The sequence below is a fragment of the Perissodus microlepis genome, chromosome 7 (genome assembly GCF_051167445.1).
Source record: "Perissodus microlepis isolate ML-2025 ecotype Zambia chromosome 7, ASM5116744v1, whole genome shotgun sequence".
Taxonomy (NCBI): domain Eukaryota; kingdom Metazoa; phylum Chordata; class Actinopteri; order Cichliformes; family Cichlidae; genus Perissodus; species Perissodus microlepis.
The window spans coordinates 56,088,937-56,112,450 of NC_140467.1; the positions used below are offsets into that span (position 1 = coordinate 56,088,937).

General features: G+C 39.9%; 3 protein-coding genes across 3 annotated transcripts; 1 reads left to right on the top strand and 2 right to left on the bottom strand.

Moving 5' to 3' along the window:
* Positions 1 to 50: 50 nt before the first annotated feature.
* wdr45 (WD repeat domain 45) lies at positions 51 to 5,757 on the top strand. Its single transcript, XM_084936140.1, has 11 exons — positions 51 to 190; positions 373 to 459; positions 2,056 to 2,130; positions 2,454 to 2,558; positions 2,719 to 2,824; positions 2,903 to 2,997; positions 3,080 to 3,159; positions 3,251 to 3,459; positions 4,116 to 4,217; positions 4,309 to 4,454; positions 5,349 to 5,757. The coding sequence occupies exons 2-11, from the start codon at positions 411 to 413 to the stop codon at positions 5,456 to 5,458; spliced, it is 1,077 nt and encodes a 358-aa protein (XP_084792266.1). The 5' UTR covers positions 51 to 190; positions 373 to 410; the 3' UTR covers positions 5,459 to 5,757.
* Positions 5,758 to 6,913: 1,156 nt separating this feature from the next.
* On the bottom strand, positions 6,914 to 8,690 carry lage3 (L antigen family member 3). The gene is made up of 3 exons (XM_084936141.1): positions 8,617 to 8,690; positions 7,751 to 7,879; positions 6,914 to 7,654 (listed from the first exon to the last, which is right to left on the bottom strand). The coding sequence occupies exons 1-3, from the start codon at positions 8,661 to 8,663 to the stop codon at positions 7,540 to 7,542; spliced, it is 291 nt and encodes a 96-aa protein (XP_084792267.1). The 5' UTR covers positions 8,664 to 8,690; the 3' UTR covers positions 6,914 to 7,539.
* A 2,852-nt stretch (positions 8,691 to 11,542) lies between these two features.
* Positions 11,543 to 22,519, bottom strand: prrc1 (proline-rich coiled-coil 1). Its single transcript, XM_084936142.1, has 9 exons — positions 22,427 to 22,519; positions 20,019 to 20,154; positions 18,729 to 19,112; positions 16,409 to 16,554; positions 16,021 to 16,123; positions 15,768 to 15,931; positions 15,073 to 15,176; positions 14,599 to 14,701; positions 11,543 to 13,115 (listed from the first exon to the last, which is right to left on the bottom strand). Exons 2-9 carry the CDS (start codon positions 20,113 to 20,115, stop codon positions 12,900 to 12,902), a joined length of 1,317 nt encoding a protein of 438 aa, XP_084792268.1. The 5' UTR covers positions 20,116 to 20,154; positions 22,427 to 22,519; the 3' UTR covers positions 11,543 to 12,899.
* Positions 22,520 to 23,514: the final 995 nt, after the last annotated feature.

Sequence of the window (23,514 nt, forward strand, 5' to 3'; positions counted from 1 at the left end):
GTTTAATAGAAATTTAACGTTCTTTTGTTTACTTATTTTTAACAGGAAGCGGAACCTAACCGGAAGCACGTGTCGGTGACGTCTTCCTTGGAAAACAAAAACAAACCTGTGTGTTGCAATATTTCTGTTTTCCGTCGACGTTTGATCAGCGCCTGAAATCGTTCGTCTCGTTTTTGGTGTGCGCCTTATGGTAAGACTTGCATATGCATATATATTTGAACCCAGAGAAAAACCAACAAATGATCGCTTCTGCCTCCTGCTAATGTGGCTAGCTGCCTCTGCCAGCTTGTGTTGCTCAGCTTAAAGCATCCAGAGAAAAACGAAGACTGTGGCCTGAACATCCGTCCTATTCTTTTGTCCCATCTTTCTCAGGTTGCTGCAGTTTACCGGTAATAGCTTGTTTGAGAGCCATGGCCCAGCAGAGAGGAGTAAACAGCCTGCAGTTCAATCAGGACCAAAGTAAGTTGCCTTTGTTCATGAACTGAGTTAGTGCACGTTTTAGATGCCAAACTAAGTTGAGTTACTGAGGAGAAACCTGGCAGATTTACAAACAGAGAGGCTCGAAACATTTTATTCATATTAACGTTATAGGAGAAAATGCACGCCCAAAAGAACAAGATAACAATGGGTACAATGAAACTAGAGAAAGTGGTGTGAGAACGGTGGCACGTTCTCTGGCTACACAAAGGGAAGGCCTTCAAGGGAAATGGCTTTGTTCTGTAACTACATTCTTTTCAGAGCTTTTCAACATAAAGTTGTGTCTCGGAAATAATCCATGTAAGATTTCTTATGTCTTTTAACTTACAAGTCACTCTCTGAAAATTTGCTAAATTAGGTTAGATGGGTATGATATTAGAATAATACACATAGATGAAACTGAACATGACTGAACACTGCTGTGAAAAACCCAGAACGATTTACGAGCTAACCACCAGACAGAAACTACATGTATTAAGCTAGTTGTGGTTGAGGTTAAACATATTACATATACAAAAACAGAATTAGTAAGAAATACAGAACCAGGCAAATGTGTGATAAAGGAAAATCTATATGTACCTTCAGTTATTCTCCTGATATCCATCCACACGTTCATTAATTACCAGTGATTACTCGTTTTGCCGGTTAATCGTCTGATTTTCTGACCTGGTCACTGCTTGGTGAGCACAGCCTTCCCCCAACACAGCAGCGCTGAGACTTATCTTCTGTGTAAACTGAAAATGTATTGCAATATGTTGATGAATGTGTAGATCAGAGGGAAGGTGTGGGTTGACTAGTTTGGAGACAGAGTTAGAGAAGCATGTTTTGGACATGTGCAGATGGGGGATAGAAGATAAACTGGACAAAAGATGTTGAAGATGAAGCTGCCAGACAGAAAGAGGAAGACCTAAGAAAGGATTCATGGATGTAGTGAAAGAAGACATGCAGAGGTTTGGTGTGACAGAGGAGGAGGAGGATGCTGGGACAGGGTGAGATGTGGGCAAATCATCTGCTGTGGTGACCCCAGAGAGGAGCAGCTGACAGAAGATCTCATAAAAAGCAAATAGGCTGTTGCTTCTTAGTCACTTATTTTAATATACTGATTGCTTTGCTTGGTTAGCATTATTTAGAAAGAATATATTAAAAACTAGTATATAATAGCAAAATCAGTCTGCTGAGTCTGTTACTGTTGCTAGCACTATGATGTAGCACTTGAATCGGAGTCAGAATACTTTATTAATTAATTCCTAAGGAAATTATGTGTTTACAGTTGCTCCAAGACGATAGGAACAGCAACAGACTGAACTAAATTAGATAATAAAATAGATTACAAAGTTACAAAATATAAGAAATAACTTTAATATATACAAGTAGCTCAATTATAAATATCCAGAATATTACAGAGAACTATGGAGGCAAGACAATGAAAAAGCATCTGATGTCCCCAGCACCTGGTTCAGTTTGGAGGATTATTACTGGGCTGTAAACGGCTCCAGGCAGCTAACATGTTAGATTTGCCAAAGCTGAATAAGAATGATTCATAGGTTTAAATCTTCTCTGTCCTCTTATCATCGCCAGGCTGTTTCTGCTGCGCTATGGAGACGGGGGTCAGGATTTACAACGTGGAGCCGCTGATGGAGAAGGGCCACCTGGGTGAGTCCCCTGACCCGGCTTTCACATGTAGAGCAGTGCCTGAGAGAGAGCTCATTCATTATTTCTACACATGTTACCAATATTTTTCAAGACATTTTGGTAATTATTTTCAAATGTTTCATGAATATTTCAGACATGTTATGTGTTTATAGATGTTAATACTTTTCAGACTTTTATTAGTGTATTTAAATGTTTTTCGTGGTACCTCAAGTGGCTGAAATGCTGGGAAAACGATGACTTTCATAACGAGAATACAAGGAAAACATTGTTCTCGTGCACCTTTCCCTAAAAAGGACTTGAATATGTGTTTGTGTCATTTGCAGACCATGAGCAGGTTGGCAGTGTAGCCCTGTGCTCCATGCTGCATCGCTCTAACCTGCTGGCCATAATTGGAGGTGGAGTCAATCCTAAATTCTCAGAAATATCTGGTGAGTTGGTTTAAAGTAGGATGTGCATTGTACAGCTTTGACCGGTGTGTGGGGGGGGGGTCATTATTATGAGAGGTGTTTGCTATACCCAAGATATGTGAGTACACCTTAAAAACATGATGAAAAATAAGTTTTTAACAAAACAACGTCTATGTCTCAGTGTTGATCTGGGACGATGCTCGGGAGTCACGGGATCCTAAGGACAAACTGGTGCTGGAATTCACCTTCACCAAGCCTGTTTTGGCTGTCCGCATGAGACACGACAAGTGAGTTTTACATCACCTCACACATACTGTTTATTGTCACTGAACTGTCAAAATGATAGTTGCCTTTGCTCCCTCTAGGATCATCATTGTGCTGAAGAACAGGATCTATGTGTACAGTTTTCCAGACAACCCTGTCAAGCTTTTTGAGTTTGACACCAGAGATAACCCCAAAGGTATCATACTACTTGTGTAGAGCTGTTTTTCCATTGCAACATACTGCTTAGCATTTTGAATACAGTGAATTCTTTCTTTCAGGTCTTTGTGATTTGTGTCCCAGTTTGGAGAAACAGCTTCTGGTCTTCCCAGGTCACAAATGTGGCAGCCTGCAGCTGGTTGTAAGTCACAAACAAACAGGACGTTTTATTTCTCCTGAAGAAAATGTCTGTGTCGTAAAAGTTGTAGTCTAACATATTGCTTTTTATTCAGGATCTGTCCAACACCAAACCTGGAACATCATCTGCCCCTTTTACTATCAACGCCCATCAGAGCGAGATTGCCTGTGTGGCACTCAACCAGCCCGGCAGCGTGGCAGCTTCAGCTTCTCGTAAAGGAACCCTCATCCGCCTGTTCGACACAACGACCAGGGACAAACTGGTGGAGCTGCGCAGAGGAACAGACCCTGCCACTCTTTACTGGTAAACACTCAAGTAGTAAATGGGTAGTGCACCAATGTTCCAGAATATTTCAATGTTCCTGTGTCTTCAAAACCTCTCAGAATCAGACCATCAGACCTCAGTGCATGCAGCAAGGAGCACGCTTAGCATTACAGAGATCCTTCACCCAATAAATCAAAAATAAATAAATAAATGCCCTCTTCCTAAAACTCCTATGAATGCATATGAATAGAGGCAGTTACAAAAATATCTGTCTACACATATCATTCAAAAAAAGATCACCACTGCACAGCTTCAGTTGATATTAACCATACTTTGTAACATGAACAGGGGTTGCTGAATCTGGCCCATTATGTGTTAATGGGCACATTATGTTCTCTGGTAATTTCTTTAATTAATTAAATGAATTACAATAGTCTAAACTAATATAGATCTTACATCTTAAAAACTAGGATTTTTTTTGGCAATAGAACAATACATTAATTATCTTTTCCTCCATCAAGATCAGAGAAATAAAAGACAAAGAAAAGGCCTTCTTATCCCATATTTATTCTGCATGATGAATAAACTGATTTTTAGGAAAGGCATGAAATATGAGGTGAGGGTTTTAATGTAACCGAGCTACAGAATGGCCTGTTTGGCAGTTGTAAAATGATACTTGTGGTTTTTCTTTCCAGCATCAACTTCAGCCATGACTCATCCTTCTTGTGCGCATCCAGTGACAAAGGCACAGTTCACATCTTTGCACTCAAAGACACCAAACTCAACCGTCGCTCTGCGTAAGACCACTTTCTGCTAATTGAGTCCTTTTAACACACACATACACACACCATCGTGATCCTCACGCCTCTGCTCCTCTTCATCCCACAGGCTGGCACGTGTTGGGAAGGTGGGTCCTGTGATTGGTCAGTATGTGGACAGCCAATGGTCATTGGCCAGCTTTACTGTGCCTGCTGAGTGTGCCTGTATCTGTGCTTTTGGAAAGAATACTTCCAAGAACGTCAACTCAGTCATTGGTGAGGGAAACGTCAAAATATAAATGTTTTCTTTTGTCATATACACAACACGGCAACATGACTGCATTGGTTGTTACAGTGACATAACCATAAATTCACACCTAGCATGTAATGGTTGGCTCGTTCACTGCTAAACAAAGAAGGAAGAGCCGGGACTTCCGGCGTGAGGACATGGTAGCATAGCACCAGAGACCCTGCTATTGGGGCTCAACAATAAAGGAGGAGATGTGCGGCGAAATAATGCTTATCGGGAATCTGAAAAAGAAGTTGGTCACAGTGTAACATCCCGAGAGTCAAGATGGGGAGGGGAGAGAGCCACACTGGAAGCACACCAACCTATAGACTCTCAAACAGCTGATCCCGTTTTCTTTATTGGATAGGATTAGATAGTGATGGGAGTTTTACCAAAAATCATCTGATTCTTTGCTTTGATGCTGTTTTTAATGCGTTTTAAGGATGTAAACGCAAGCATTTGACCCATGTCTGCAATTATTTAAAAAAAAAAAAAAAATACGATAGTGGCATGTGAAGAAAAACAAACTTTATAGCTTGAATATTCAGTGGATTGCTGGATTACTAAAACAATCGGTAGCTGCAGCCCTGGATCATATGTGTCGGCCTTCGCGGTAAGAAGGGAAAAAAAAAAGTCCAGAAAAAAACTCCCATAATGACCATTCTGTGCTGTATGCACCATGCACGCATGTTTTACACTTAGCATGAGTTCACTTGTATTTACATATGGCATCTGATAGTTGAACAAGAATTTGTGTCAATATGCCATTTTTTTTTTTTTTTTTTTTTTTTTGTCTCCATATACCGTAGAGCCACAGTGCTACACTCATTGTGTCTTTAAAAAAGAAAATTGTCATTGTAGTTCTGTTTTGTCTCCTGCAGCCATATGTGTGGACGGGACCTTCCATAAATATGTGTTCACCCCTGATGGAAACTGCAATCGAGAGGCCTTCGATGTGTATCTGGACATATGTGATGATGACGACTTTTAAGGCCACACAGAGAAACAAGTTATAGATGAACATGAGGATTATGAATGGAAACAGACTGATTTTAATGAATTATCTCCTGCTGCGACTCTGAGGAGCACAGACTTAATGCAAAGAGTCTGTTATATGAAGTTTTATGTAATCAGTTTTACTTACAGTGTATAGCAGTGTGAATATAAAGTTTTCTATTGGGCTGTTAACCATCACTCTGAAAAGTTCATGTTATATAATAAAGACAGAAATGTATGTTGTATGTCTTGGAAACTAATATTGAATTAAAATGACACTGAAATTTAAATTCACTTTTGCTAAGAAAGCAGAACATGAAGCCCTGTTCTTTTCCCATTACATTAGTGAATGTATGGTGCACATTTCATGGCATAAACAAGAAGCACTCCCATAGAGATGTTGTTTTGTCATGTTGCTGTAGCAGAGCACAAACCTCCAGAGCTGCCACTCTCTGGGGAGTATTTCCTTTTAAAGAACATGTATTTTATGTATATTTTGTTCTTTTTAAACATGCGTTAAGAAGTTGGTAGTGCAGTAAAAATCAGATAAGGGTAGCATGACAGAAGTTTACTCTGATTGCACAAACGTCATGTAGGAGCAGGTAATGGATAAAAGGCATTGAGCTTATTATATGGAGGAGGTGGCAGATGATTGCTCCATTCCATAGTCAGTATCTGAAGACAGTCCTGTCAATGATTTGACTGAGGGGGTTCAGGCCTATGCAGAACAGCAGTGGGGACAGTGCTATAGGCTTGAAGTTTGCCCCTAGCGTTGTACGCCACATCCCCATTGAGTTCTCGATGGGTTTTAGGGTCCTAATGATCTTGCACAATTCTAGGCATTCTGGGATCCAGGTGTGGGGCACTAAATCACAGGTGGTCTTGTAGTCAGTAGCTGGTGTTTCGCTCCTCTGGTGTTCCCCACTCATGTATTTAGCCATGTGCTTGTTCATCTTAGCCACTATGATTCCTGACGGGAGTTTCCATGTGGTGCTCAGGCAGGTTATTGGCTTGTAGTTGGATGGGACCTTCAGTTAGCAATTCTGGGTGTTTCTCGTCGATTAGCAGCTGGTTCATTTGTGCTGCCGTATGCTCGTGGAATCCACTTCTTCAGTCAGTATGCGTGAAGCATGTCGGGACCTGCTGCTGTCCAACTCTTCATACTGGAGACCCTTTATTAGATATCTGCTACTGTGATGGTTACTGGACCCTGTTCAGGGAGGTTACTGTGGTCTGCTCTTAGGTCCACAACTTGCTCCTAAGTTAGTGTCTATTGCAAGTCTGTTTTTAATCGCAAATGTGGGTAAAACACTCACATTTCCATGGTGACAATGGCACGCTACAGAGCCATCTACTAAATGAAGCATCGGAGCAAAGAATGTGTGTTGAATTTTTTTTTATAATCGAGTCATTCGAATTAGTTGCTGAATTATTGCAGCACTACTTTCAGTAATCATAAACTCTTTATTTACATGTACATAAATGATCTCAAATGTAACTGTGTGAGAAAACGAGTGCCGAAAAGTTCTCATTTTTATAAAGTTCTATCAATTTGATGGTCTAAGCCTTGGACTGGTTTACATAGTGATAGCTGGACAGATTTTTAATTCATTGTTTGGATGAGAAGTCTTCATCTGAACACATACACATTCAGTGAGAGTATCTTTCTAGCTGTCCAAAAATGTAACTTTATGATTGCCGGCAAAACAAAATTAAAAGGCATCTAGAAGCTGTAGCCAAATAAAGCAAGACTGAACTTACTAATATTTAAATCTAACCTCAGTTAGTTTTAAATATTTGTATAATCATACATTTGTATTTTTGAAAAGAATTATTATGGTTAAACCCCCATCAGATACATTCTGTGAATCTATTTCAATCACAGCTGTAGAAATTATTCAACTGAGCACTGAGCCAGTGTCATGATCTCCCCCTCAGTTCCACTTCATCAACCACCTTTTACTGTGTTCGAAGGTGCCAGTTGCTTTAGCTCACTTAATCAAACTTCAGTCCAGTCTGTAGGACCTCAGTTAGTTCCAAGCATCAAAAACAGAGTCCAGAATCACTTGTTATACATCATATGGCAACAGGTGGACCAAACATCTCCATGGTCTCCATAACAAGGGATAGATGATCGAGAAACGAGTTCACAGACACTCTGAGGATTCGTGCTTCATCAGCGCTCCACCTCCTGAAACACAGTGAAGGATTTTTAGTACAAAAAGGACACAGATGTTAGGGCTCGGTTTGATACAGGCTATGAAGGAGCCAAGGAAGATAATCTCACACAGAAAGCGTGCTGCCAGACACTGTAATCAGTTTGCTTATGCCGCCTTTCCGGGGCTCTTTGTCCGGGGAGAGCGACCGCAGAGCGATGGTGGCCTCACGAGATGATGGGAAGGGAACATCCAGAGAGCTGCACGAGGGTCAAGGAAGACTGAGGACATGACTGAGGCAAAAGAGAAAAATAAAAGAGGCCGGGTTTTTCACCTCTGACTCTGTTCTCTCATTTTGCCCTACTTTCAATGGAAAATGCTATTTGCTGCATTAAAAAGGCTTCATCCTTACTATAATCTGTTACTGACACACTGCCCCACCATAAGGAATATATTTATGCTTTAAAAATAAAAGCTTGAAAAACACATCCATTTATTACAAGCGACCTATTTATTAACATTTTTTTTTACCCCTTTTCTTTATTCTCACTGACTCTTCTTGTGCAAATATCTCTTAAACAACAGGAAGGTGCAGGTTCACTATAACCAAAACTCCAGACTCAAACATAATGTTACAACATCCACAGTAGCTATAGTCATCGGTGAGTAGTAAATAAAATTAAGGAAAGTTTCTTTAGAGGATGATTTAAAAATGTTTAAACTTCAAACTCTATGCCAGCTTCTAGCTTCGCTTGACAGTGTAGAACAAACCTGATGACACAAACTCCTATTAAGCTTAAAAGTCAACCTAACACACCCAAACAGAGAGAGCCCAGATTCAGATTCAGGTTATTTCGAAACCTCGATACAATTACCGGCACAAATACTTCGAATGTTTTGTTGTTTCAAGAAGCCTCGCTTTGCCCTTCGCTAGTAGAAAATATCATTAAAGTTTTCATAGACCTCAGTGGTAAATATTGACAACAATAAAGGATACAACTCCAGTTTGCCTGTTCCTCCGTTTGCTTCTTCAGCTGCCGCCATTGCGATTGTTGTCACAAGAGCCGGAAACGGAAACGCTTTCCATGTATGAGGGATACAGCGAAGAAGGACTGCTGTCCCCAGTGGCAGTATGCAGTATTACAACAGTGAATACTGTACAACAATAGAAATAAATATTTTTAGTGAACTGAAAATACACTAAAAAATTAACAAAACTAGGTGTGAATAACATTTAAATTCACTAATATAAACGAAAAATAGATTTTTGCAACAATAATAATAATAATAATAACAGTTTTAGTTATCAATCCTAAGGAAAGTTGACCACGCTGACCAAACAAGTGAAGAACAACTTGTGAGGAGAAAGGAGAAACATGCACAGCATTTTTTCAGTCTCTTGACCACATGGAGGGAGTTGATCAAATCATTAAGCACTTAAAGTAGCATTATTCAGTAAAGAAATTGGAAAATCACACTGCCACTCCATTCACATCGACAAGAAGCAAACTGGTAAGAGAGCTGCTTTTACTTTAAAGTTTTTTAATTCATACAAACCCTCCTTTTATGTGATGGACCAAGTTGAAAAGCAGGAGTCAGAGGAATTATTGGAAGAAGAGGATTTTTCCTTTATTTAACCCAAAAGCTTATATTTACAAAAGTGATAAATATTTAGCTAATAAAAGAAGTCAAAGAAACAAAACTGAACTCAGGCAAAGAAATGTGAACTTGACAAACCAACTGACTGCCCAAACAAACATAACTTACGTGATCAGAAATGAAATGAATGAATCAGTCAATGTGATCATAGCATCATTCCGAAATTGTGGGTTGACTTACCAAGATGATAAGTATCTTCGTGTGATCGCCTGATTACTGATGTTAGGGTAAATAAAGCCAGAGAGTGGAAGTATATGTAATGTTGAGCTTTTTAGTACATGGCCATGAGTGAATCATGCTTTGAACATAGCTCATCTGGTTTAGAGAATTTTGCTCAGAATAACAAGCTGACTTCTCAGTCTTTCACTTGATTTTGATGCCATGTTTCTCAGCAATGCTGCTTAGTTGGCAAGGTTCTACTGAAAACCTGATGTATAGCCATATTTCTAACAAGCTGATTTCCTCATACTAGCCCATTAGAAGTTGATTTCGTATCTCGTTGTTTTTACAAAGGTCTGGAGAAATCCTGCTGTAAAAGATAAGTACATAATGGTGATAAATAGATGGAGATCTTCAGTAACAATACGCTCCCACATCTTTATTACACCAGCACCAGTATGAACTGTTGATACAAAGCAGGATAGGTCAAGATTTTCATGTTCTTTATGCCTTGGAAAAATTTCTTTCGATTCTTCTAATCAATTCTGGTGAGCTTGGGTGAATTGTACTTGAAGAGAACTACAAGAAAAACATGATAAATTAATGACAAAGCCTAAGCAGAACTATTTAGAATGGAGGAGACCTAACACAATTAAGGAGAAAAAGCAGGAAAAGCTTTGGCATGGCACATAAAATTGTTACAAAAGGAGAGGAGAAGTGAATGAAATGAAGTTATGAAGTAAATGAAATCAGAATCGCAGATGAAATCATTACAGATCTTTAAAGAATAAATGAAATCTTTAAATCTTATTACACACAACCAGGGGTGGCAAAGTACAGACATTCTGTACTTAAGTAGAAGTACAAATACTAGTGTTAAAAAATACTCCAGTAAAGGTTGAAGCACTGATTTCGTTACTCAAGCAAAAGTAAAAAACTACTGGATGTAAAATGTACTCAAAGTAAGAAAGCAAAAAGTAGCTCTTTGGAGGACTTTTGTACCAGCTATTATTGTGCAAAGCTAACTGAACTTTAAATTGTGTTATTATTACTTTAATATAACAAAAGCACACTACCAGTCAAAAGTTTGGACACACCTTCTCATTTAATGTATTTTCTGTATTTTTACTACTTTCTGCATTGTTAGATACAAACTGAAGACATCAAATATATGAAGCAAGATATCTGGAATTATGTAGCAAATAAACAATTGATAAATAACTCTAAATATGTTTTATATTTTGCCTTCTTAATGGGGTTGGGACCATCAGTTGTGTTGTACAGAAGTCAGGTTGGTACACAGCTGACAGCCCTATTTGACAACTGTTAAAATTCCTATTATTGCAAGAACCCAATCAGCTAAGTAAAGGGAAACAAAAGTCCATCTCTACTTTAAGAACTGAAGGTCAGTCAGCAAAATTGCTAAAACTTTGAATGTGTCCCCAAGTGCAGTGGCAAAAACCCATCAAGCGCTACAACAAAAGTGTCTCACATGAGGACCGCCCCAGGAAACGAAGGCCAAGAGTCACCTTTGCTGCTGAGAATAAATTAATCTGCGTCACCAGCCTCAGAAATGGCAAGTTGACAGCACCTCAGATTAGAGCCCAGATAAATGCCACACAGAGTTCCAGCAGCAGACACATCTCTACGTCAACTGTTCAGTGGAAACTGCACGGTGGTCAGAGGAGATCGCACAAATCAGGCCTTCATGGTCAAATAGCAAGAAACCACTACTAAGTAAAAGCAACAAGCAGAAGAGATTTGTTTGGGCCAAAAAACACAAGGAATGGACATTAGACCAGTGGAAATCTGTGCTTTGGTCTGATGAGTCCAAATTTGAGATCTTCGGTTCCACCTGCCTTGTCTTTGAGTGATGCAGAAAAGGTGAATAGACTGTCTCTACATGCATGGTTCCCATCGTGAAACACGTGGAGGTGGTGTGATAATGTGGTCTGCTGGTGACACTGTTGGGGATTTATTCAAAATTGAAGACACACTGAATCAGCACGCCTACCACAGCATCCTGCAGCGCCATCCCATCCCGTTTGCATTTAGTTGGATATCATTTATTTTTCAACAGGAGAATAACCCCAAACACACTTCCAGACTGTTGATAGTCATTTATTTCCAGTAATGAACAGAAAAAAATGTTTTTGGAGTTGAATGTTATGCTGGACTTCTCAGGAAAGTCCAATGTTCCTTAAGAATTCTGCACAGTATTATATAGCAGTGATATATCCTTTGGTTAAGGAGGGGGGCATCCAAATCAGCATTAAAAAGTGATTTATTTATGTAAAAAGGCACAGCACAAGATATGCATAAGAATATTCTTTACACCCAACTGTAACTCACAGAAAGTTAGATCTAGTGTTTCTGACAGTTTCTTACCACTTGAAGCCCTAAGAAATAAATTAAGTAAATAATTGTTATGGTTTAGCTGCATGGGACAGAAACACTTTATGTATAGATTTGTATTAGCATTCAAGTCAGCCATGGTCTTTATGTAGGACAAGAAATCAAAATACTTCACTAATTGGGTGGCTATCCAATGAATCTGCAAATATGACTCGTGGCCCTCCACTGGATTTATATCAGGGAAGGCTTGGGCCAATCTCAACACTCCATGCTACAGTCCTTGAGCCATCCATTAGCAGTTTTTGTGATGCTGAAGGATGTACTATCCTGCTGATGGAGGTCAGTAGCATCAGGAAGATGTCGGCTGTTTGCTACAAAGTTAATTTAGGTCACACTCATCAAGGTAACAATATGTGAAATTAAGATTTTTATGTATAGATAAGTTGTAATGACATGGCTCAATTTTTTTTGTTCGGGTTAAATGGTCAATTATATTTATTTTTGTATTAACTGAGCATTGTATCAACAAATAACAGTAAATCATAACAATTAATGTTTGATAACTGCAATGTTGGCATGCAGTTAGTACATTGTATAGGGAGTAGCTGGTTATAATGGCCCTAGGGCATGGTAGAAAATTACCCCCCTAAAAAAGATTTTTTCCTATATTGTAGGGCTTCTTAATGTTGCATTCAGCCTAATCACATCAGGTAGTTGCTGCATTACTCCTTCTAAATCTGGACTTAGGGTACAGAAAAGTACAAATGGGACAAAAGCTCTACATTAACAATAAGAATGCCTAAATAAAACACTAAACTTTGCCTTAATATGTGCTTATACTGATAAACATTTTAAAAAGGATGGAGAGAGGATCATAATGCATTATAGCTTGATCGTAACAAAATGGAATCTAAATTTTCAGTAAAACCCATTAAAATACATGAGAATGCCAGCAAAACGTCTGTGGGCACAAACATCTTTAACGAAATGTGCAGTTGGCTTTGTTGTGCAGGACAGACGGATGGAGGGAGGTACGTGGAACCTTCATGTCCCATCAGCTAGTTTACTGTCCACCTCCTCTCAGTATGTCACAGAAACTTGACGCACTCAGCCTGACGTAGTCCTGGGAAGCAACTGCTGTTTGTAGATACCAGCCAGAGCTTTGGAAGCACTGTGGATCATCTGGCGTTGGGTTAGGCCTGTCATGGCCTGGTGCCAGTCTGTTCTGTTGATGTTGGGAAGGTTTTGTTCCAGGACCTCACCCACGGTAACACTCAGACCTGACCAGCGCAGGCTGTAGTCAGGAGGGGTCATGGACTGAGCCTATATGGGGGAAGGTTACAAAAACACTGAGTTGTAGCAGGTTTCTACATGGGAGATTTTGAATAAAATAATTCTACGGTACAACCTGACATTTTTTGTTCAAAGACAAAAAGTCAAGAGAAAACTACAGCCTGAAAAAGGTGGGAAACTTTATCTTCTACCAGCATGACAGGATATTATATTGCCAAAAGTATTTGCTCACCCTTCCAAATCATTAAATTCAGGGATTCCAATCACTTTAAGGTGTATAAAAATCAAACACTTAGGCGTGAAGATTGCTTTTAAAAACATTTGTCAAAGAATGGGTCCCTCTTATTTGCTCAGGAGTTGGGTTTAGTTCTAGCATCCCAAGATATGTTTGCCAATTTCATGACCTTCCCACTAACACATTACCTGCCTTGTGGAAAACCTTCCCAGAAGAATTACAGTTGTAAAGGTTGGGTGGACAACATATTCAAGTCTGTGGATAAATAATGGGATGCTACTCAAATTTGTTTGAGTGTAAAACCAGGCAAGCCAATACTTTTGTCAATAGAGTGTACAGTGTTTCCCTCGTTTATCGCGGGTACTCAAAAAATAACCCGTGATAGGTGAAATCCGCGAAGTAGCGAACTTTATTTTTTACAATTATTATAGATGTTTTAAGGCTGTAAAACCCCTCACTACACACTTTATACACTTTTCTCAGACAGGCATTGACATTTTCACATGTTTCTCTCTTGTTTAAACACTCTCAAACTTCAAATCTTCGAAGAAAAACAAGTCCAGTATTATCGAATGAAACCAAAGATCAAACCCTGTTTTCAGGTCCAGAACATGGTCACAGAGCAGCTGCGAGAGAATTCAACATTAATGAATCAATGGTACGGAAGTAGAGGAAGCAAGAAGAATGAGTTCACTTATCGGACTGTTTGGTTTCACTTAATGCTCCTTATAATCCTTTTGTGTTTGTTGTCTTCTGCTAGCGAAGATTTATGTAAATTTGACAAGCTGGACGCATTCTGTACTGTACAGGAGACACGGCACGATGAAACTGATTGAAAATGGTCTACAGTTGATCAGGACGCAGAACACAACGCACTGTGACAAAAAAAACCCAAAAACCAAAAAACAGCGAGGCTGTGAAAACTGAACCGCGATATCACGAGGGACCACTGTATAACAAATCAAAAACTAAGGGAAACCTACAATACTTACTCAAGCAGTGTTGGTTTAGCTTGACTACAGAAGGCAACAGGCCTTTTTAAGCAGGCAGGGCTTCATTTCAACATTCCCCATGACCACCATTTTTTCCACGTACAGATACAAGGCCCCAGGAGCAACCATACATGTACACAGCCAAAAAACTCCACGCCACCCCCACCCGCACAGTTTTACTTCTATTTGGTTTTATAAATTGTAAAAGTTTCTTTTTCTTGAACATTTTTTTTAAAATATTTAAGCTTCAACCAGAAAAGCTCTTTCTTTGTAAACCAAATGATACCTGCTGGACGTGCTCTAATGCGACAGGGGTCGCCTGAGTGAAGAGCTCGATGTGAATGTTCTGACCAGGGTCCTCAAGGATTAAACATCCGATGTCAAACCACCTGGAAACAAAAAGAAGGTTTTGTTGTTGTTTTTAGAGCTTTTAACTAAATGTTAACGCTTTTGTTTGTTGCCACAAAAAAACATCAAACTGCATCAAACGTGAATATTTGACTTGCATTTTATTCAACACATGACTAATTATAAAGTAAATAATGGAAGATGAAAGGTGAATAGAAATGTCAAAAAGCATTTCTGTCCTGTTGTAGATGAAAACTGTTGTAGCCCAGCATCCAAGCATGTTTTTTTGTTTTTTATGGGATGCTCCAAGCTGTTTACAGCAGTACTGCGCACTGTTTGTGAGATAGAAAGTCCGCTGGGCCTGTAAGAATGTGTGTGCTTTCTTTTCAGAAGTCAGCCAAAACCTTCTTACTTGTCAGGAAAAAGTTCAGCAATGAAGTTTTCTAAAGAGACCACTGGCTGTCTCTCGTGGATCACACCAGCTCGACGCAGACTGTCAATGCGCTCCTGAGCCCCCTGCAGACACGCAGGGACAGACAGACACACACATGTGTATGACTGAAGCTGCAAACATCAGTGCTGTCAAGAACTAAACTGAAACAAACTCAAACACTAGTAATACTTATGTAACTGGGATATTTCAGCCTTTTATTTTGAACTAAGAAACAAATAAGTAATAAACTTAAAAATGACCAGACTGATATTTTAATAAACTAATACATCATTATAATTAACATTTTTCTCTTTTACTGTGCGTAGAGATATTAACTGAAAATCCTTTTAAAATGAGCCTTGACTCATAAAATGTGGAACTCTCTATGCAATCCAGTTATTATGATTAAAAGGTTACATACAATTTTTCAGAAGCAACCTATTTTGTGTTTCGTTTTTCCCACAATATTAAGACATGTTCTCAAAATATTTTCTCTTAACAAATCTAGCACTGCATGATTTATATACATTTTTATCTTCAAACGTGATGGTCTTAAAAGCCATGTATTATAAATAAATAAGCTATAAAACCTATTCAAGGAAAACAAACATTTGATGCTTGAAAAAAGTTGAACAAGAAAGAAATGAAGTAATGTAAAAGCAAAGTCCACTGACCTTGACACCAGCGGCATAGCCCACAGGCTGTGGAGCAATGTTTGACTGACCAGACTCTCCAGTGACCATGGCCAGCCCAAAAACCTCCTGGAAAGCATCTCTAACTGCCCCCACATTCATCTCCTTATCTGAAGTCACAACAATGTCAATGTCCCCACCAGACTCTGAGGATGAACAACACAGAAACATTTATTAAGAACATTTGAATGTTTTGTATTTTTTTTTTAAAATTGGGTAAAACAGGGTAACTCACTGATGTATGGGGCCATGCCAGGATCAAGAGTAGTGATCATGGACTCCACAGAGTGTTTGGTTTTGTCTAAGACTGTCTTTACTACAGCGTTTCCTGCTACTCCCTGAGGGGACACACAATACACACAGAATAAGACTACCCAAAAATATATATACATACATACATACATACATAGATACGCGCGCACACACACACACACACACACACACACACACACACACACACACACTTAACCAACTGTTCCTATTAACTTTAATTAAAGAAACTTTCAGTAAACTTCATCATTGTAAAGACATTTTATGTTTGAAAAATACGTCCTCCCATATTGCAAAAAAGCTATAGGGAACATCAAGCTTCAAAAGTCCCCTTTCAAACATTTGTATTCTACCTTAAAAAAGCCCCAGATGCCTCCACCACTGTTGGTGTCTCCAGACACTCTGGGATCCTCCTGTTCCTCCGGGAACGTGATTGAAGATCCAGTATCTAATCCTCCTCTAATGACTGACTGCTGAAGCATGGGGTTGGACACCACACCTGAAAATATGGAACATTTTTTAACAAGAAGTTGTACTTTTTTTTTTAAAAAATAAATCAATTGTTTACAGAATGTCCTCTGAGCATCTGCTGCTGTTCTGTTTTGCGCTTCCCTATTGGCTAGATTGTGAGGTTGCTGCTGCGGTAGCCCATGCAGTTGCTTCTCCAGTCTCTGATTCTATAGTCTGACAAACTTTAACTACACAGTCGTCTTGGAATTCAGCTAACAACGCTAGATCTTTCTCTGCTCTGGAAATCTGCTGTGAGTTTGAGGACTACTGTAAAAAATATGATTTATTACCCTTATGTGTTACTTCTAAGTTAAGTGACATTCATTTCAGCTTTCAACACCCTGTTGTTATGTGTCTCAGGGGCCCTAAACCTGCACATGAGGTCTTCCCAGGTGTGGTACCACACTATCGGGGGTCTATCTTGTACTTAAAGCTTGTTCCTGTGCTGCCATGATTAGTGCCTCTGTGCCTTTCAGTCTTTCAGTCCAGCTTTGACCAGCCACTGGTAGGATTTCTGTGCAGTTAGCTTCTTCAGCCAGTTGGCGTGGATCATTTTCCAATCATTCATACTGGAGACCCTTTCTTGGACGTCTGCCACTGTGATGATCACCGGATCTTGTTCAGGGAGGTTGCTGTGGTCTGCTCTTAGATCCACTAGCCACTGAGCATTGCCATTATGGGTTGTGCCCTTCCCCCAGATGTTCTTCCAGTATTGCTCCGTCTCATATTGGTCACCTGCCATCTTGGATGGTTCTGTGGAGAACTTCTGGTTTATTCTTCTGCCTCATATCTCTCTGGAACACCTCTTCAAGCATGTGGCCAGGGCTGTGAGTCCTTGCATGGCAGTTTCCCAGGCCTCAGGTACGGACAGTTTGCTGTACTTCTTGGGTACCCCTTTCCTCATTGCACCTTTCTGCAGCTTCAATAGTTGGCTGACTTCCTTCCACACTGCCTTGATCTTGGCCTCCAGTCTCCTTCTCCATGGAGGGCACTGCTCCTTGTGGCTGTTCACCTGGTAGCCAACCATCTCTGTGATCACTACTGTCATAATGTAGATCGGTTGGTTAGTTTCCTAATCATCCCAGTAATGGATTGTCCATAATGCTGCATTCACATCGTCTAGCAGACTTTCAGAGGGTACTTCACATTAGTCTTGGTAATCGGCCATGAAGGGTTCAGGTTTCCAGCTTCACCATGATCCTCTCTCTCAGGTCAGCTTCTCTCACACTCAATGCACCTCCAGTCATACTTGGGGCTTGCTACTCGACCCCTGACTTTACTGGGACTTTATAAGAAACAACAGTTCTTAGGTCCATTATAATAATATAGATGGGCAGTTCTGATAACATTGCTCCCACATTGATGTTTTTGATTTGTTATTAGCCATAACCACGAGCCGCATCCTTAATGATAACTTAACTAAATGTTCCTTCCATTACTACAAACAAGACAAAAAAGGCAGAAGGACAAACCAGATCTCACACTAAACTCTATCGTACCAATAGCTGATTACCTGCTACCAGGAGCCCTTTGACCTGTAGAGAAAATCATAAGCCTTCTGCAAAGTGTATATGATCCCACGGCCTGCTCACCCTGAAGATATCTGTTAACTATAGTTATTTACATATTTTCCACAAGAAATTTGGGGGTGACTGTAGTGAGGATTCTTATTTACCCTTTTCTCCACCCTTTAATACCACACCATCTTTACCTCAGTTCCTCTCCTGACTCTCATCACTGATTTTTTTCTGTGTGCATTCTGATTCCCGTGATAGCAACTTTTCCTTACCTTCAAACATGCCAAATATGCCAGTGGTGTAGAAACTGGAGTTTCACGGACCTTCCAAAATTGCTTTCAAAAGGGTTGTTTAGTGTTGTGAATGACAGCTAGTCAAGCGAGGTGTGCTTGCCTGTTCAGGTATAACGTGAAGGTGTTTTTCAACTGGAGAAGGCAAAGATGCCTCTGTTGGTATCAATACTGTTGCAAATGAGTATCTAATTTGATAGTAATATTTAGTGTTGGCTAGTATGTGGGTATTCTGGGTTTGTTTTGTTTTTTGATAACTCTAATGTCAAACTGATTTGGTTCCAGTTTTTAAAACAGCATAAATGTGTTTATCAGATTCGAAAATTTCACCCGAGCTTCACATTTTTCACTCTGACCTGGTATAGAAGCAGGACTGGAAAATGTTGGCATCAGCGGTGTCTGTGGGGTTCGACCAGCATGACCCCGTGTGATGTCATATCCTGCACCCACGGAGAAGCTCGATACAGGTGGACCTACAGGAGGGGGCAACATGCTGGAAGCAGTAGAAGGAGGTCTGATGGAAGAGGCCTGAGGAGGCAAAGAGAAGGAGGCAGCAGGAGGGACGGGAGAGCTGCTGGTGAAAGGTGAGGCCAGTGTTGAGGCAGGGGGAAATTGAGAAGAAAGGGAAAGCGGTGCAGCCAGAGGGCTGCTGAAGGCAGGAAGTGGTGGGACACTGGGGAGAGAAGTCGAGACTGAGGGGGAACTGATTGTTCCTGGGAGAGGGAGTGAAGTAGACAGACCTGAAAAACAAAGAGAAACATCCAATCAGAGATAGCTTTCCCTCTACTCATCTGCTTGCCATTTTCTCACTCTGCAGGTCTTTACCCTCTCTTTAGGGTAAAGCTCTGCTCTTTAGGCCTGAAACTCGTCTGATTTCACTCTTTATTTGCTTGAATTAGTTCTCTAGACTCTCTGCTCGGGTTACCTTGCAACATCTCGCTATTAGGTAACTGCTAGAAGTAAAATTGCTAATATTAACATTCACACCGCACAGGTAAATATTTATGATAACTGTGTAATACTTTGATATTGCTGAAATGAGAGTTTTACTTCTTACTCTTCTTACTCCTAAACTGCTATTTAGAGTTATGAATGTTAACTACTATAGCTTTTGAGGAAAGGAGGAGCCATGTTTGGCTGTCTGCAGCAATGTTGTGTCCAGTTGTGTGCCAGCTGAAGAAGGCAAAGACAGCACAATTGGTATCAATACTGTTGCAAGTGAGTGTCTTAATTTAATATTAATTTTACAGTTTTAATATTACAAGCCATTCAGTCCCTGTACAACCACAGCGAGTGCTTAATTAGCATTGCCAGCAACAAGTTGGACTTGTTTCCAGTGGATGTTGGACTTCATCAGGGATGCACTTTATTATTGATTCTGTTATGAACAGAATTTCTAAGTGGAGCCATGTGGCTGAGCTTCTCTGTTATTGTTACTTCCCTGCAACCCAGATCTGGATAAGTGGTAGAAAATTGATAGATGTTGTATCCATAACGTCCACATCAACAGAATTAAAATTTATTTACACGTATTACCAATCTTGAATTTGTATCAACAATGTGAACTGTAGCAAATGACATTTAAAATCTCGACTCAGCTAAGCTACAAGCAAAGGGAATGTTGATTTGCACATCAAATGTCTTACCAGCAGTGGTGGACAGGCATCCGACTGGGCCACCCACAGTCAGAGGAGGGGTGGGGCTGGCAGGAGGTGTAGTCTCAATCCCACTTTCTTCCATCATATTCTCTGTAGTATTTATTTTAACTTCAGCCCAGAATAGCTGCAATAAAATGTTGTGATGAATTATATTGTGTTCAACTTGTCGGTCGATTGTTCATTTCCTGCATGTACACTCTGGGAACTATAGCACATAAAGTTTGACTGACAATAATGTTTATTAAACCTTTTTTCACACCAAGGAAGAAATTGAGAAATTTCTAAAGTTAAATCTATAAGTATATGAACACAGACACAATTTTCTATTTTTTTTATTTTGCACACTACCAATGTGTATTTTCTATTAAACAATAAAGATGTGATTGATTTTAGTACTGACTTTCAGCTTTACCGTAAGTTAGTGGATATAAACTAAAGTATTGCACTGGTGATGCCATGGTTGTTTGCAGGTATACCAGCTCAATCAATACTAAAAGGTATATACAGATTTTAAGGAAACGTATGCTCCCATTCAGATGATGTCGAGACCTTGCATATTTAAGCAAGACAATGCTGAATCACATACTGCATCTATTACAAGAGCATGTCTTTGTATTAAAAGAGTAAGGGTGCTGAACTGGCCTGCCTGCCGTCCAGTGCAGATTATTGTGAACTTCTTTTTATTGATTGAACAGGTATCCTTGGTTTTCTTAATCAACAAATTGATACATGCACCTTCCTGTGACAATGCATCGCACAGTTTGAGCCTCATTTATTGGCTTAAGTAAGGTAGACGTGCCTGATTTAGACTTCTGCAGAGAACCTTCGAGGATTCGAGGAGCCTATGAAAAGAAAAGTGTTGTTGCCCACATTTATGCCTGTGTGTAGTGCACACAGAATCAGCATGGCTGCACCCTCCTATGTTAGTATGCATACTGCAGCAAAACGCCATCCCAATGGATTTAGTTGGACCATCATTTATTTTTCCAACATGACAATGACCCCAAACACACCTCCAGCCTGTGTAAGGGCTAGTTGATCAAGAAGGAGAGTGATGGAGTGCTGCATCAGATGGCCTGGCCTCCACAATCACCTGACCTAAACCTAATTACAACCATTCCAAATTGAGATGGACCACAGAGTGAAGCCAAAAGGGCCAACAAGTGCTCAGTATCTCTGAACTCCTTCGAGACTGTTGGAAAACCATTTCAGGTGACGACCTCACGAAGCTCATCGAGAGAACGCCAAGCGTGTGCAAAGCAGTAATCAAAGCAAAGGGAGGCTATTTTGAAGAGCCTGAAACAAGTTTTTGTTTACTACATAATTCCATATGTGTCCATTTATATTTTGGTGCCTTCAGTGAGAATCTACAATGCAAATAGTCATGAAAATAAATTTTAAAAAATATTAAATGAGAGGGTGTGTCCAAAGTTTTGACTGGTTTTGTAGATTTGTGAGTCCTTAGATGGATCATTCTGAGGCAGTGATTTTATCTTATTGTTAAATAAAAACAACAAAAAAACAACTGTGGTGAAAAAGTAGCCAGAAATGCAAATAAGGAATCAAGCCTGTTGAACAAACCAATCATAACAGTTGCAGTCTGCACTGACCCACTGTGTAATTACATTCTCGGGAGGTGCGCCTCAGGTTACATGGTACGTTAGGAGTTTACAGTGACGTCATAGGTTCCCACATAGATTTCCTGTTAAACTTGGGCATTAAGCTGCGCATGTAAAACATATTCCCACAGAAAATAATCTATATTGCAACGCATTTTAATCCAAAACTCAGAAGATAACCTGCTGGGAGCAGGTTATCAGCTGTTTTAGGAGCATATAGTAATAAAACTGTTTGATCCCAACAGAAACAAACAGAAGACCCTCTTACTGTCTCCACAGAGGTCTTCCAGGAAGCGTGATCATATTTTCTGATTGATCAGCAGACCATGAATTCACACCTGGTCATTTCTAATCTGGAATCTAGACTGCTGTGGGTCAGGCTTTGCAGCACAACTTACTACAGCGATTTACCCCAGTAAGACGTGAACCACCTTCGTAGTACAAAAACCCAGGGTTAAACCTTAAGTTAAGTCCCTTTCGCACGCGAAGAGGCAAGCGCTGTGCTCTGAAACAAAGCGGATCTATATCGTCTGACGCGGACACATTTAAGGTTTGTTCCGTGTCTGCCACGCCACAGAACGACAGGAGATCCAAATGAATGCAGTGTAGCGTTTTTTAAGACTGTTCACAACTTACACGTGCCTCACAACCCCAAAGAAAAACAACAAAACGGACAAAGTACGATACACATCTTTATCTAATTCTCTAAAAAAGACTCAGCATGACATGTGCCACTATTATGATAATCTCTACAGAACAAGTAACTTAACTACTCACCTGCTGGCGGTACTAACACAATACACCCATAAATAACAATAAAGCGCCGACCCACAGTGATGACGTGGTGCTTTGCCACGTCTGCTCCAGCGTGACGCCTGCCGCCGTCTTACGTGGCTTACGAAACTAGTGATGTGAGAGGCTACTGATTTCCCTTTCTGATCTGATTCCAAGTAAAATTCAGTCTGGAATCGGCTGTGTGATACTGTGTGTTTGGAAATTTTAAATCACAAGTAGTGTATTTCAAACTATACCTTAATCATGTATACAAGCCATCAGACTTCTTACTTATGAAGAGTGATCATACAAGGAATAAAAAAAAACTGAAAATTTAATACCTGCATTTAAAATGTGACTGAATTGAAAATTATAACAAAGCTGAGAAACATTTTAGTTGTCTCTGTACCCGGATGACCTACTCGCCACTGCTCTCTCTCACTTTGTATTATTGTTCATACTTGTACCCACGTAGCCAGGCGGGAGTGATCCTCTGCCCGTGCGTTGTGCTGGTTATTGTGAGGGGCCACGATCAATGTCCTAATTACCATAACCAGTACAGGCCACTATTTACTCGTGTGGTGCAAGCTATTCAGTCTGTGTATTCTGTATTTTGTTTTAAAGGGTTGTGCGTGTGACTGGTTTCTTGTTTTAATAAAATGTACACTGTCTCCTGACTGTGCGCCACGAACTTGGTGCTCGGTGCCCTTTTAGAGTTTTTCTTTGACTTTTTGTGTTTTGTTTTTATTACAGTGAACCGAGGACACACCAGTAGCCGTGGAACCTTTGGTGGTGGGTTATTGTCCACACTTCCTAAGTCCAGATCAATGTATGGTTTTATGTAATCCAGGACACTGTTATAGAATAGGCTATACCACACTCAGCTTTTATTGTTTTATTCTTTTTTTATTTTTATAAATTTATAAAAGGGTTAGGGTTAGACATATCAATATTGGACCCAATCTGCCTCAGTTGTGCATCCTTGAACCTGTGCGACCTCTTCTGGTTTTTAAGAAGACTTTATAGTTCCCGGGGATGAAATTCCCCTAGATGACGTTGTCATTTTATTATTTTTATATAACCCCTTTTGA

Excerpts from the sequence above, each read along its gene's own strand:
- wdr45 (XM_084936140.1), top strand. The coding sequence starts at position 411 with ATGGCCCAGCAGAGAGGAGTAAACAGCCTGCAGTTCAATCAGGACCAA. Across the intron at positions 460-2,055 it reads GCAGTTCAATCAGGACCAAA|GCTGTTTCTGCTGCGCTATG; the intron begins GTAAGTTGCCTT and ends TATCATCGCCAG. Across the intron at positions 4,218-4,308 it reads AAACTCAACCGTCGCTCTGC|GCTGGCACGTGTTGGGAAGG; the intron begins GTAAGACCACTT and ends TTCATCCCACAG.
- lage3 (XM_084936141.1), bottom strand. The coding sequence starts at position 8,663 with ATGGCGGCAGCTGAAGAAGCAAACGGAGGAACAGGCAAACTGGAGTT. Across the intron at positions 7,880-8,616 it reads GGAACAGGCAAACTGGAGTT|CTCTCTGGATGTTCCCTTCC; the intron begins GTATCCTTTATT and ends ACCCTCGTGCAG. Across the intron at positions 7,655-7,750 it reads TCTGGCAGCACGCTTTCTGT|GAGGTGGAGCGCTGATGAAG; the intron begins GTGAGATTATCT and ends ACTGTGTTTCAG.
- prrc1 (XM_084936142.1), bottom strand. The coding sequence starts at position 20,115 with ATGATGGAAGAAAGTGGGATTGAGACTACACCTCCTGCCAGCCCCACC. Across the intron at positions 16,555-18,728 it reads CAGTCCTGCTTCTATACCAG|GTGTGGTGTCCAACCCCATG; the intron begins GTCAGAGTGAAA and ends CCATATTTTCAG. Across the intron at positions 16,124-16,408 it reads GCATCTGGGGCTTTTTTAAG|GGAGTAGCAGGAAACGCTGT; the intron begins GTAGAATACAAA and ends GTGTCCCCTCAG.